A 14,862-nucleotide genomic window follows, 5' to 3' on the forward strand; every position below is an offset into this window, starting at 1 on the left:
ACAATACAGTTTTAAACTATGTTTAATATTGCAATATCTTAATAGCAATATCTTATAAAACACTAAATACTCTAAAACAGGGGTAGGCAACCGGCGGCCCAAATGTGCATTTTTGGTAGCCCATAAAAGGTTGATCATACTTAAATGGTATGTGGTCCGTATGTTGAATTATTTAAATCATACATTTTATGATAAGAATAATAAATTAAATGGAAGAATTTAATTTTGTAATGATGTAGATTTTCTTCCATAAAACTATTATGGAAGAAAATCTACATCATTATATACGTTGCAAATCTGCATCTACAGTTGGATCACAAACACAAAAGGAAACTTTTGATGGTATCACTAAGATTTACAAACGGAATTTTCATAAAAATAGCATCGAAATGTGATTATTTTTGAACCCTTTTAATGTCGACATTGATGACGTACCAAACCAACTATAGATGGACGTTTTGGAATTACTACACAATGAAACAATAAAGAATGTATTTTCGTTAGAAAATATCCAAAAATTTTATTGATGCTTACCAAAAAAAATTTGAAGGATTAATTAGTATTGCAAAGAAGATGATAGTCACATTTCGAAGCACATACATTTGAAAACAAGCATTTTCTGCCATGAGTTTTAGAAAAAATAAATTTTCTTCTGGACTGACTGATAAACATTTGCATGCTTCAATTCGATTTTGCACCTCAGGTTATAAAGTAGATATAGATAATCTGGCTAACGGAAAACAATCACAAAAGTCACATTAAGCAGGGAGACACACCTCTTAGGATGCATAAACCCTATTACATTTTTTTTACGTGATAATAATTTTCATTGAGTTTAATTTTCATGCTCGTCAAAGCTGTATAACTGAGAGGAGACCTCCACATAGCCTTTAAAGGAATGCGAAGAACCGACCAGGGCTTCTGACCTAATGTCCAATCCTCACCTTCTCGTGGTGCACCCTGTTGGGTATCTACTTTGATACTGAACGAACGAGGATGGGCTGGCAATTTGGGATTTAGCCGACCAAATTGTATCCTTATTGATTAAACCAAAATAAAAAATGATGGTACAACATGACAAAATTTCATGTCGGCTGGGGCGTCGCCTGTTTAAACAAGGCCCCCGTTGTTTTCACTAGACCAGGGCGAACAGCGAAAAGTCAGCTACTGGAACAAATCTGAAAACAAACCCCAACTCAACATCACCAGAGTTAAAGATCGGTACTATCAACGTATGAAGCCTGAATGGCAAAGAAATGGAGCTAGCTGAGGAATTAGATAAGTACCAGATCGACATAATAGGGGTGACCGAAACAAAAAAGACCAAAACTGGTGAGATCTTTCTGAGCAATAAATACAAAATGTTATATTCAGGCAATGACAATCAAGGAAAAGAAGGAGTAGCCATAGAATTCAACACAAAATATGAGGCTAAACTTCTTGAATGGCAGTCAGTCTCAAGTGCACAAATGTGCACAAATAGAGTAATGTGGGCAAATATGAGAATGGGGAACTGGACAATGACACTTATTTGTGCCTATGGTCCCACAGAAGGTTCTACTAAGGTAGAAGTGGAGGAATTTTTTGAGGCTTTAGAAAAAGCAACTGACACAATGAAAAAGGAAAAGTTGGTCCTTGTTGGGGATCTAAATAGCAGAGTAGGAAATGATTGTGAGAGATTTGGAGAAAAGAGCAAATATCTGTTGGATTTCTGCTCAGGACATGGACTGGTTATTACTAACACCATGTTCCAACATAAAAATGTGCACAAATTCACAGGGAGAGAAGAGGCTAGGAATAAGAAAAGTCTCATTGACTATGTTATTGTTGACAGTGATGTTTTCTCTCTGGTGCAGGACACCAGAGTGTACAGAGGATTTGAAATTGGAAGTGATCACTATTTAGTCTTGAGCAGGATAAAATTGAATTTCATATTGAAAAGAATAACATGTAAGAAAGTTTTAAAGCGAATAAAAGTTGAGCAGTTCTCAGATGTGAACTGTAGACTAAAATACACAAAGATTATTGAAAAGAAAATGAAAGAGTTTGAGAACAGGAATCAAACCTTGGAGATTGTGGCAAACTCTGAAGAAAACATTGATTGATTCTGCCAGAGAGGCATGTGGTGAGGTTCTGTGCAAGGATAAAAAAATCAGAACTCCCTGGTGGACACAGGAAGTTAAAGAGGCAGCGAAGGAAAAGAAGAAAGCATATCAAAAGTTCCTGGCAAATAAGTCAGCTTTTACTCTTACAGAATACAGAGACAAATGTAAGAAAGCTAAACAGTGTGTAAAACTAGCTAAACAAAAGTCATGGGAGGACTTTGCCAAGAATATAGAAAATAAATATCAAGAAGGTAGCAAAATATTCTGGAGGTTGTTGAAGAAGCTTAGGAATGGAGGAAAGAGTGCTGTAAAAGGAGTTAGAGATGATAAAGGTGATATGAAAACAGGAGAAAAAGATATCCTTGAAGTATGGAGTAATTACGTTGAAAAACTGCTAAATGAAACAAGCAGTGATGACAGCACAGTGATAAAAAACACTGACCAGGCATGCAGTCAGGAATACATATCCATACTTGAAGTAGAAAAAGCCACCAAAGGCTTGAAATGTGGAAAGTCAGCAGGAGTAGATAATATTCGACCAGAAATGCTGAAGTATGGTGGTATAAAAGTCTTACAGTGGCTGCACTGCATAGTTCAGAAAGCCTGGACAGAGGGACGAATTCCCGATGATTGGAGTAGAGCTCTCATAGTACCCATATATAAAAAGGGAAATAAAACTGAATATGAGAATTACAGAGGTATTTCCCTACTGAGTGTTCCTGGCAAGATCTATGCAAGTATACTTGAGAAACGGTTGAGAAGAATTGTGGAAGAAAAGCTTGGTGAAGAACAAGCTGGATTCAGGCCAAATAGAGGCTGTCAGGATCAGATCTTCACTTTACGACAAATAGTCGAGAAAGCATGGGAATACAACAAAGATCTGTATTTAAGTTTTGTCGATTTGGAAAAGGCATATGACAAGGTGCCAAGAGAGAAGCTATTCAATATGCTGCAGTTATATGGTGTCAATGGGGCCTTATATCAAGCAATACTTAGTCTTTATTTGAGTTGTAAGTCAGCAGTTAGAATTGAAGGAAGTACAGGAAGATGGTTTAATGTTAAATCTGGTGTGAGACAAGGATGTACATTATCCCCGCTGTTATTCATTATCTATATGGATCACATTATGAAGGAAAGTGGTATTAAACATGATATCAAAATTGGAGATGTTAATGTCAGCTCTTTGCTTTATGTGGATGATGTTATACTTCTAACTAAATCCGCTACAAGTCTGCAAGATTCTCTGACTAAATTGAATAGCTGTTGTAACAGATATGGTATGAAGGTCAGCAATAAAAAGACAAAGACAATGAAAATAGGCAGAATCATTGAAAATGTCAACTGTGTTGTGAATGGAGAACCTGTGGAACAAGTAAAACATTTCAGCTACTTAGGCACAATTTTTACTGAAGATGGTAAATTAAATATAGAAATAGACAACAGAATCAGCAAAGCTGGTATGGTGGGAAGTCAATTGAATAAATTCATATGGAATAAGAAAGAAATTAGTTGGAACACTAAATTAGCTGTATACAAGAAAGTGTTCAAACCAGTTTTAACTTATGGATCTGAGAGCTGGGTCAGAAGTAAAACACTTGACCAAAGACTAGAGACCGCAGATATGAGAGTCCTGAGAAAGATTCGAGGCATGAACAGATGGCATCAATGCCAATATCATATTAAAAATGAGGATATTAGGAAAGAACTTGACATTGTCAGCATCCAGGAATGCGTTAGCAGAGCTAATCTCAGGTGGTATGGTCACTTAAATAGAATGGGAGAGGAAAGATTAGCAAAACAAGTGTTCTCTGCCAGGTTGGCAGGAAAACGACCTAGAGGAAGACCAAGATATAGGTGGATTGATACGGTACAAAGTGCCTTAGACGATAGAAATATAAGATATGATAATGTTGGAGTCTTGACAAGTAACAGACTGATTTGGAGGAAAATTGTAGATAGGAAGTTAGTAATGATGTAATTTTTTCATGTAGTACTGTCATATCCTATACACCCCTTGAGGGTACATGGCAGGAATTTGATGATGATGAAGATTGATATAATAAAAATTGATAACTTAAGTATTTTTTTCAATCACTATTTTCTCCTAATTAAATGCTTGCAGCCCAATTATTAAAAATAAAAATTGAATGTGGTGCATGAGCCTGAAAACGTTGCAGAATCCTGCTCTAAAACACAAAAATCTATACTAATACACTATAAAACACTAATTTTCTAAGGGAAAAAAACACAATAAAACAGATAAAAATCAATTACTAAAATTAAGGGGATATTAAATCCCACATAGTTTTAAAATCGAATAAGAAACTCAAAGATAGGAATCAGAGAGCCACTCACTGATGAAGCCTCAAAAAAGGCTGAAACCGGTCTGGGTGGTGACCTCCCTCCATAATGTAATAACAGCATACATTTCCTAGGAAATGTGTTTTTACATTATGGAAAATACCTAAGAATAGCGATCTGAACTTTACTCACCTTTGCAACGAGTTGCCCGAGATTGTACCACGTACTAGGATCACTTGCATTGGCTAATGCTAGTGTTCGCCGATACTTTATAGTTTACTATATTCGGCAAGAAACTCTCTGATTCCTATCTTTGAGTTTCTTATTCGGTTTTAAAACTATGTGGGATTTAATATCCCCTTAATTTTAGTAATGTTTTCATTGCCGAAATGAAGCTTATTAGCTCTTTATACTTAAGTAAGATAAAAATCAATTTTACAAGAGTGCTAAATACACTGACCATTTGCAATGTTTTTGTAAGTGGTCAATGTATTTAATGTTGATTATGACAATTTGCAAAATATAGAAGAGTTTAATGCTAACAGAATCACACAAATATTAATTCCAGCTTCCAAATTAAGCTAATATATAATTTAATTAAAAGAAAAATTCAACAGAAAAGACGTATGTCCATGAATATAAATTCTCTCTCTCACACAAACAAAATGCACTTACCACATGAGACACAAATGATCAACTGAACTCCATACTTCTGGAATGGATGTAGTCTATAAATGAAAACACCAATTTCACAGGATTACTCCAACGTTACTAGCACTAAGTAATAAACTTGACAATAAGAAGCAATAATGGATTACTATTAAAAAGTGGGGATAGAATGATAGTGCATCTAAGAGTGAAATTTAATACAATTCAAAATTTAAATTAGAACCTGAATTACATGTAGAATGGACCATCAACACCATTCCACATTGGTAATAATTTTTGAAAGGGATAATGATAATACAACCTTTATACAACAACATTTACTATGTATTGTTACACTACTTATGGTAAACAATATCTTTTTTTCACTGCTTCAAACCTCTAACTTCTCACAATATTTGCTATCACTACCATTAAAACTATTCTTATTGTTTTGCTATTCTTTAGGTCAACTAGTGTTTTCTATTTATTAACATAAACTTTTTTAAATAGCCACACAAAAAATAATCTGGAGCTATCTGTTGATCATGCAGTCAAACTAATTGTCAGCAAAATGTGAAATCAATGTGTCTGCATACATTTTCTCACTGTGTGAGCTGACAAGCCATGCCAATCAGGAGTTGTATATGTTTGTAACTTGAACCTGGAAATCAAGACAGGATCAGCAGTAAAGCAAGTGATTTATCCATCCCATCCCTAAAGAAAGGAATATAAAAGGCAAATATCAAAATATTCTCTTGTTGCCCTCAATGTTATTCCTCCCAAAAACACTACTATAAGTGTAGGCACAAAAAAGGTATTTATCCTTTCTCTGTATTACTTATCAATAACAGTTAATGGATTGCCAACCATTATCTTTAACTAAGCAGCATCTGACAACATTTTCAAAAGCAACACCACACTATACAGAAGTATTTGTCTTTCATGATAAGGATTTTTCTAATGACCAAAATCATTAGTTTTGTGCAGATGATGCAAAGCCGGGAAGGGTTATTAGTAATAGTGCAGATATGGTAGCCCTGCAAGAGGATTTGAATAAGCTAAACCAGTGGTCGCCAAAGTGGTCGATATCGACCCTCAGGGGTCGATATAACATTGTTAGGAGTCGATAGAAAAATATAAGACATTATTATATGGGTAATATTTAATTCGGTTAACTTGGATTACTTCCATCCTGAATGACAACGCAATTAAGAGTGAATCGTGGGAAAAGTGACATGAATAGGAATTGTAAGATGGAGCGAGGTCATGAAAATAGTTATGGAGGCCAATCAAGTGGGCTAGAATGAGGTATTCACCAATAAACGGATGGGGTGGTTCCTGCCTGGCCGGCAAGGTGGGAGCGAGATTGAATACATGTAAGTATAAGTAAATAAGAACTGCGCACGTGTTGATCCCAGTCTCATTTTTGCGCATCGACATACAAGTGAGTGTTAATGTTCTAAAATTCATCAATATACATATTATAATCCAATCGTTATCCATTCACGAACTAAACTTCTCTATGTTGAAGAGTTCAGCAGGGCTGGTAGTAATACCAGTGATATTAATACCAGTAGTTTATTAATGTCACTAGTAATACCATTGATATTACTAGTGATAGTAATAGTAGTAGTAAAAGTAATATAATAATATATACTATATTATACATACAATAAACACTGTAATAACTAATAAATAAACAATCTAAAAACTCACATAAACGTCTTTTTTGCTTGTCCTATTATAATTACATAATAGTAAAATAGAGGGGGTTGATAAAAAGTCAAGGAGTCGACGGTCAAAGAAGTTTGGCGACCCCTGAGCTAAACTGATGGGCAAATGAATGGGATTATCAGTTCAATGCACAAAATGTAAGGTCTTGAGGTTTAGGACACATCGATGGGACGCTGCAAACTCTATGGTAGGAGTTAAACTGGAGGAAGTAGTGGGGGTTGATGATTGATAGAAACTTGAAATTTAGAGGACATATTGCAAAGCAATAATGAGAAGGACACTGACCTGTAGAGATAAAAGGGTTATCATTCCGTTGTATAAGACTCTGATCAGACCACACTTAGACTATTGTTCTCGGATTGGTCCCCAGGATTTGAAGGGATAAATTAACTGTGGAAAGGGTACAGAGTCAGATAACAAAGATGATTTCAGGATTGTACAATGGTAGTTATGAGGATCAGCTGAGGGAGTGTGGACTGCAGACTTTGGTGGATAGAAGAAGGAGAGGGGGTGATATGATTGAGACTTTTAAACTGTTGAGAGGTGGTTACAGGGTTGACATTGGGGAGTTCTTTTGCTTGGTTGAAGAGCAGGAAGGAGTCATTACAAGGGGCCATCCCTGGAAGTTACGAAAGGAAACTGTGAGAAAGAGTGTGAGGAGTGGTTTCTTTGTATGGAGGGTGGTTGAACAATGGAATGCATTGCCTGATGGAGTGGTGGGAGCAAGAACGGTCAATGCATTTAAGGAGTGGTATGATAGACATTGTGTTTCCTAGGAGGGACCTCCCTCGATGAGTCTTGATAGATGTGTTTCTTAGAAAGGGCCTTCCACGTCGAGTCTTTTGACTCCATGGAGGGCTGAATAATAATAATTCTTGATAGACTTCCTGAGGAATAAATTTCCTGTCTTAGTTTACAAAATTGAAACGAAGAACAAACGGATTCTAATCAATTTCACTTCAGTTCATTTTGAGTCCAACAGACGTTCTACAGAAATATCAAAAAAATCTTCCTTGAGAATTTTCTGCAGCATTGGTCTAGCTATATTCTATGAATAGCATGCTTTATCATCGAGATTTTTGGGCCTTTACACATCCAATAAGCTTGAGTGTATGCTTTGTATTTGGTCTTCTGGTTCATATGGGTATATCAATGGAGTCAGAACCCACACTAACCTTTAAATACACAATACCTATCATACCGCTCCTTAAACTCATTCATTGTCAGTGCACTTGCAACGTAACTACTCTGCCTGCGTTTGACAATGATCATGTGGTACTTACTTCAGAAGTAACTAAGTTTATAAATGTTCCATTCAGAAAATGTTATATACTGAACCATAGAGCAGGAAATTATGAGCAACTGAAGAGTATACTAAGTTCAGTGGAATGGGATCAGCTCCTGGATGGGAAGAACATCGACAGTGTATGGAAAGCATTTAAAAAATATTTAAATGATGCAATATCAGTATGTGTCCTAAGAGTTCAAAGAATAAAAAGAAAAAACTGAAGATATGGGATGATACAATCAAAGAAATAATCAAAATGAAAAAGAAGTATATCATAAATGATAAAAGAATAAAAGATTCGATGATGAAAAAAAATATAACAGAATAAGAGCCATCCCTAATAGAGAAGTTAGAAAAAGACAGAGAATCATGGAACAAATTTGTTTCTAATTTAGAACATGATTTATATAAAATAAGGCCCGATGTACATAATATTTTTTGAAACATTTAAGTACAAATGCTAAAGAAAGCGTAAAATTAAGCACCAAATTGAAATTAGAGGAATTCCTAAATTTCTATATATTTCTTTCTTTCTTTTATATAAATTTCTTTCTGGGTGGATAAATATTTTAAAAAAGATAACTGGCAAACATTTAATGAAAAGGAAATAACTAAAGAAGAATTAGAAATCAGCCTGAAAGAAACAAGAAATGGAAAATCACCTGGAGAAGATAAGTTAGGTTTAAAATTATATAAATATGCTGGAATAATAAGGTTCAAAGAAACTTTCTTATTATTTTTAAATAAAATCTATTCAACAAGTAACCCACCAATATGGATAAAAGTAATAGTGATCCCTATTTTAAAAAAAGGTAGTAGAGATTACCCTAAAAATTATAGAGGTATAAATATTCTAAATTCCTGTTATAAAATATATAGCCGAGTTTTAAATAACAAACTAATAAAATATTCTGAAGGCTTTATTTTAAAAGTACAAAATGGATTTAGAAAAGATGAGAATACAATTTGAAACACATATTACATTTATTGACTTTGAAACAGCATGCAGTATTCTGTCAAAAACCTTAGCAAGATCCAAAAGTATCAAGGTATATCCTTTCCTCTTGTCTAGTTCAGTAGTAACATTATTATAGAATGTGAGCAAGTTGCTAAAACATGATCTTCCCTGAGTAAACCCATGCTGTTCATTGTGAAGTAGAGATTCACTGTCAACCCATTTCTGAATGCGGAGCCCGAACCAATTTTTCCCAAATCTTCACAACTGCTGATATACTAATTTGTCAATAGTTGGATACATCAGTCTTTGCACCACGTTCGTGCAATGAAATTACCATACATCTTCCCTGTTCTGGGTCTCAGATTATACAGCCTGGTCAAAGGAATAACTAGTTCACAGCTAAAGTCTCTTTTAACACCTGCGCTGATACCCCATCAGTCCTTATTGCTGAATTCTTATTCACTTTGTGCAACAGCTCTAATACCTCATCTTCATACACAAGTTTCTTCATCCAGTGAAGAGGTAGCAGTGAGCTCAATGGTGCATACACCAGGTTGATAGCTTTTAACAAAATGGGCACTTATTACTTGAACAACCTCTTCTGCATCTGTCACCTTCACACCATCTGCATTTAGAAGAGCTATGTTTTTATATTCTTTCTTTTACTTACTGAATATCGACAAAATTCTTGTGGGCTGTCTTTGGTTTGCAGAGCCCGTTTCTTTTCATATTCACACTTAGCTTCGGTAAAACAGTGCGACTCTTCTAGCCTGCTGCTGATAATTTTCAAAATGGACATCAACCTCATGCACACGATATTCCTTCCACATTACCCATTTCTTACGAATCTCTTGCATAATAAAATTACCCATCCATTTGATTCCTTCCTATTTATTCTTTGAGCTCTTGGAACACATTCTGATATTGCATCATTTAAGTATGTTTTAAACGCTTCCCATGCACTGTTGATATTTTTCCCAACAAGCAACCAATCCCAAATCCACTGAACTTAGTATACTCTTCAGCTGTTCATAATTTCGTGCTTTGTAGATACCACATGATCACTGTCTCCAACAGAGGTAGAATAGTTACATTGCAAGTGCACTGACAATGAATGGGCACTGGGAATACCTCTCGTACCTCTCCTATACAGTAGCTGGGAAGAGGAAAATGCAGTTTTCCTCTTACCAGCTACTGCTGTAGTTAAAATCTCCCATAACAATCATTCTTCTTGCACTTGCCGAGCTCAACTGCCTAAACATCTCATGCTCCCCACCCTCTGTATTCCATGGCGTGTAGCAACACCCCACTAAATATCCTGTCTTACTGACCTCTACCCTACCATATGCTTTCAAAACCATTAGTGTCATTGCCTTCCAAAGCCCTCCATTCTTATTCATGACTTATTTTTCACGGTATTAACAACACCACAAACACTTTTTTTCAACAAAGATGTTTTATTAATGCTTATATTTCGCTGATTTTCAACTCAACATCATCAGAGCACAACACACAAGTAAACGCGACAGTGAGTGAGTGAAACAATATAATTGCAAGAGACAAAAGATCTAAAGTCCTATTTTTGGCGCTCTCTAACGGGGAAAAAAAAAAAACAGCAGTCATCCAGGAGTTTTTCTTAGGATAACCGTCTCCCAAATATTTGGCAAATTAATGCAACCATATTTGTTAAAGTTGGGAGAATTCTTCAAAGCCATTGCTGACTCAAAAAATAATCTTTCAGATTTATAACGACTCCTAAATAGCACATTCATTTTCCTCCATCTAATCCTGTGTGAAGGAGTGTCCAAAGCGTGGTCTGCCAGTCCCGACTTGCCATAGTAATAGTAGCGAATGTGTCTTTCATGTTCTTCCAGGTGGATGTTCACTGATCTTCCTGTTTACCCATAATACGCCAAGTCACAGTCACATGGAACTTCATACACTCCTGGGTGTGCTAAAGGGTGAAGTTTATCCTTAGGCGAGCGGATCAGAGTTGCCAGTTTGACATGAGGTTTGAAGGTGGCGCGAAGGCCATGTTTCAACAATACTTTGGCTATTTTTTCTGATGTACCTCTGATATAGGGAATAGAAATGGTCGTGTTGTATTCTTGTGTATTAGGGGAGGGCAGAGTAATGAGCCTATGTAGTATTTTATCTATTTTGTAGGGATTGTAGCCGTTGGCTAAGAACGTATGGCGCAGGTACTAGAGTTCAGTGGCCAGAGCTGTATCGTTAGAACAAATGGCTCTGGCTCTGTGTGTAAGTGTTTTTAAAATGCCGTACTGTTAGACTGGATGATGATGTGATTGTTTATGTAGGTATCTTCCTGTGTGTGTAGGCTTTCTGTAAATAGAAAAGCTATTGATCCATCTGAAAGGTGGGTGACTAATGTGTCAAGAAATGGTAAACAGTTATTTGATTCTTTTTCTACTGTGAAGTGAATTTTGGGGTGTTGGCTGTTTAGGTAGGTGACAAAAGCATCCAAAGTGTCTTGTCCATGGGGCCAGATGGCAAACACATCATCTACATAGCGCAACCACACTTGTGGCTTGTATGTAGCTGTGGTAAGTACTTTGTTTTCAAAATGTTCCATGTAAAAATTTGCTAATGGGAGAGAGAGGGGGGGAACCCATAGCAGTACCATTAATCTGTTTGTAGAATTTCCCCCCCCATGTAAAGTAACCTGCATTCATGGTAAATTGAAATAATTCAAAAATATCTGGGGGAAATTTAGACTTGATTAAATCAAGAGTGTCTATAAGTGGTACATTGGTAAATAAGGAGGTGACATCGAAACTAACCATTATGTCTGAATCTTTTAGGATTAGATTTTTAACCAGTGTTTTGAAATGGATTGAATTTTTTACAAAAGTAGAGGAGTTGCCAGTAAGAGGGGAAAGCGACTTAGCTAAATGCCGGGCCAGTTTATATGTGGGACTGTGGGACTATCTATGCTATCAACTATGGGGCGTAGGGGAATATTAGTTTTGTGGATTTTTGGTAATCCATAAATACGGGGTGTTTTAACATGAATTGGTTTTATTTACCTGATGATTTCCTTGGGCCATGATGTCACTTTTTTCAGTAGTTTTCGGACTTTTGTGACATCGTAGGGTCTCGATGTATAATTTGATATGTGGAACTGTCACATGAGATCTTGCATTTTTCTGTTATACTCTTCTTTATTCATGATGACTGTTGCATTTCCTTTATCGGCTTTTGTAATAACATTTTTATTATTATATAACTTTTTTAGGGCAGTTATTTGCTTACGTGGTATATTGCTTTTTGGAGGCTTAGCCTTGTTTATAATATTTGCTATATCTAGTCGCACATAATTGGCCATTGCTGGCAGAAGATCGTGGATACCCCGTTCTACTTTCATCATAATTTCTAGTTTAGGAATTTGTTTGGGCGTGACGGCAAAGTTATGTCCTAAACTGAGAGCATTCTTGGATTCTTCAGTGAGTGTTTCCGATGATAGGTTTACGACCACGTGGTCTCGTCGAAGTTGCAGTCGGGACTTCGTATGTTGGCGCTGTTGTAGGAGTTCAAATTTCTTTAGGTGTTTGCTTTTTACTTTTGTGAATTCTTTTTGTGCTGCAACTTCGGAGATGTGCTGTAGGACCGTCCATATTTCAGGATTTAATACGTTTATTAGTTCTTGTTGTAGAGCTGTGATAGAGCTGTTTAGCTTACTAAGCTCCATGCGAGTAGCGGCGATTTGTTCTCGAAGAAGCGCTAAACTCGCCAATCGATAAATACGATGTGCCTTTGCCGATTGCAACTTTTCTTTGAATTTCAGAAAAGATGGAATAATATCATTGTCGCGGCATCGTTTAAGGAAGGCTAACCGGTTCAATTTTCTGGACAATTTCAGTTTCAACTTACCGAACCGTCGCACTTTGTAAACAATATCTTCTCCGTGCAGAATCATCAATCTAACTGATAAGCTTAGGTGTTGATGGTTATTCATGACTTATTTTTCACGGTATTAACAACACCACAAACACTTTTTTTCAACAAAGATGTTTTATTAACGCTTATATTTCTCTGATTTTCAACTCAGCATCATCAGAGCACAACACACAAGTAAACGCGACAGTGAGTGAGTGAAACTATATAATTGCAAAAGACAAAAGATCTAAAGTCCTATTTTTGGCGCCCTCTAACGAAGAAAAAAAAAAAAAAAACAGCAGTTATCCAGGAGTTTTTCTTAGGATAACCGTCTCCCAAATTTTTGGCAAATTAATGCAACCATATTTGTCCCTCCATTCTTAGAGGAGTCATCACATATCATAAGCAGTACTCCACCACCACATTTTCCCTTCCTATCCTCCCAAAAAATGCTGTACTCTGCTACTTCTATTCATATTATTATATCATCTTCCATCAACCATGTCACAGTGATCCCAATAATCTTTAGCCAGGCTGACGCTATCAGTGCCACCAATCCTGTATTCCAGATACTCCTGGCATTAGTATAAAGCATAAAAATGTCACTTTTTTTATTCTCTCCTCTTTTATCATTCCCATAACTCTCTCACTCCTCCTCTGCATTCATCTTGTTTTTTTTTTTTTTTCATTTTGTTAATTCGCTTTGCATTCATCTCTTCCATTCACCTACTCTCATCTTTCATATTTCTCATCTCATTCCCGAGACATTCAACCTCCTCTTTCAACTCATCTCTCTCTGCAAATTAGTCACTCTTACTTGCCACAATGACTGCAGAAATAACAGTAATACTGCATAAAATTCTCAAGGAAGATTTTTTTCATATTTCCATAGAACATATTGGATTCAAAATTAATGAAGCCAAATTGATTAGAATCCATTCGTTCTTTGTTTGAATTTTGTAAACCGAGACAGGACATTTATTGCAAAGTTGATCAAGAATCTAGTTTTATAAAAGAATGTTTAGAATTTTCTTTCTTAAATTAAAGATACTATATACCTTTTGGTATCTTTAATAAAAGATATATTTCGATGTCTACAAAAATGTAGACATCGAAATATAAACGAGTCTACAAAATCCATTGCTCTTGCAGGATTTGCTATGTAGGACAGACAGGAAGATCTGGAGAAATATACACGGCTGAACACCAAAAAGACGTACAATACAAAAGAGAACAAAAAACGGGTCTTGCTTCCATACCACTTCCACTGGACATGATGTACTCTAGCAAAAATCGACGATGTCATACATAGAAAAGAACAACAGTTATATAAGAAAATTTAAAGAAGCTGCTAATATGCTAAAAAACCCAAACCAATGCAATAAAAATCAAGGTTTAATTCTCCAAGTGTGGTCAGCTCTAATAAAAAATCCACCTCAATCTGAGCTCGGAATGTATGAACGAGAACAAGAACACGTGACATCATCCAGTATTGTTCGATGTCAATAACGTTATATATCTGCATTCTGTTATTTGAGTTTTATGAATAGCCAGACGGTTATGATTTGTATTTATCAATTCTCTTGTTTAAACTTTAAGTTATACTATTTACCCCATGAAGATGTAAATCCTACGATTTACGAAACTTGTCGGGAACTATTATTTCAGTGTTTTATATAACATAACTGAATAATAATAAAAAAAAAATGTGGTGTAATCACCGAAATATATCTTTTGAACCAATTAGCCACAGAAGTCTATGCCTGCAGGTATATAGTTTGTTTAATCCTTTATCCAAGTGTAAGGAAACGTTTGCTCCTGAAACATAATCAGGACTAGGGCAACTCACATATACAAGCTAATGACTTCTCATTACCTTAGTACCCCATAATGCAAAGCATATGTCCTTATGGGTATGTATAATGGGAAGG

At 35.8% G+C, this 14,862-nt stretch overlaps 1 protein-coding gene across 1 annotated transcript in view; it reads right to left on the reverse strand.

Moving 5' to 3' along the window:
- Positions 1-14,862, reverse strand: part of LOC150107878 (GPI inositol-deacylase-like) — a 208,894-nt gene that overhangs the window by 31,741 nt on the left and 162,291 nt on the right. Inside the window, exon 9 of the mRNA XM_090415369.1 lies at positions 5,082-5,134. Within this exon, the coding sequence (XP_090271495.1) occupies positions 5,082-5,134 (53 nt within the window). The remainder of the gene's footprint in view (positions 1-5,081; positions 5,135-14,862) is intronic.

Source organism: Typopeltis vanoorti, chromosome 3 (genome assembly GCF_054136105.1).
Source record: "Typopeltis vanoorti isolate ZY-2024b chromosome 3, IOZ_Tvanoo_1.0, whole genome shotgun sequence".
Lineage (NCBI taxonomy): Eukaryota > Metazoa > Arthropoda > Arachnida > Uropygi > Thelyphonidae > Typopeltis > Typopeltis vanoorti.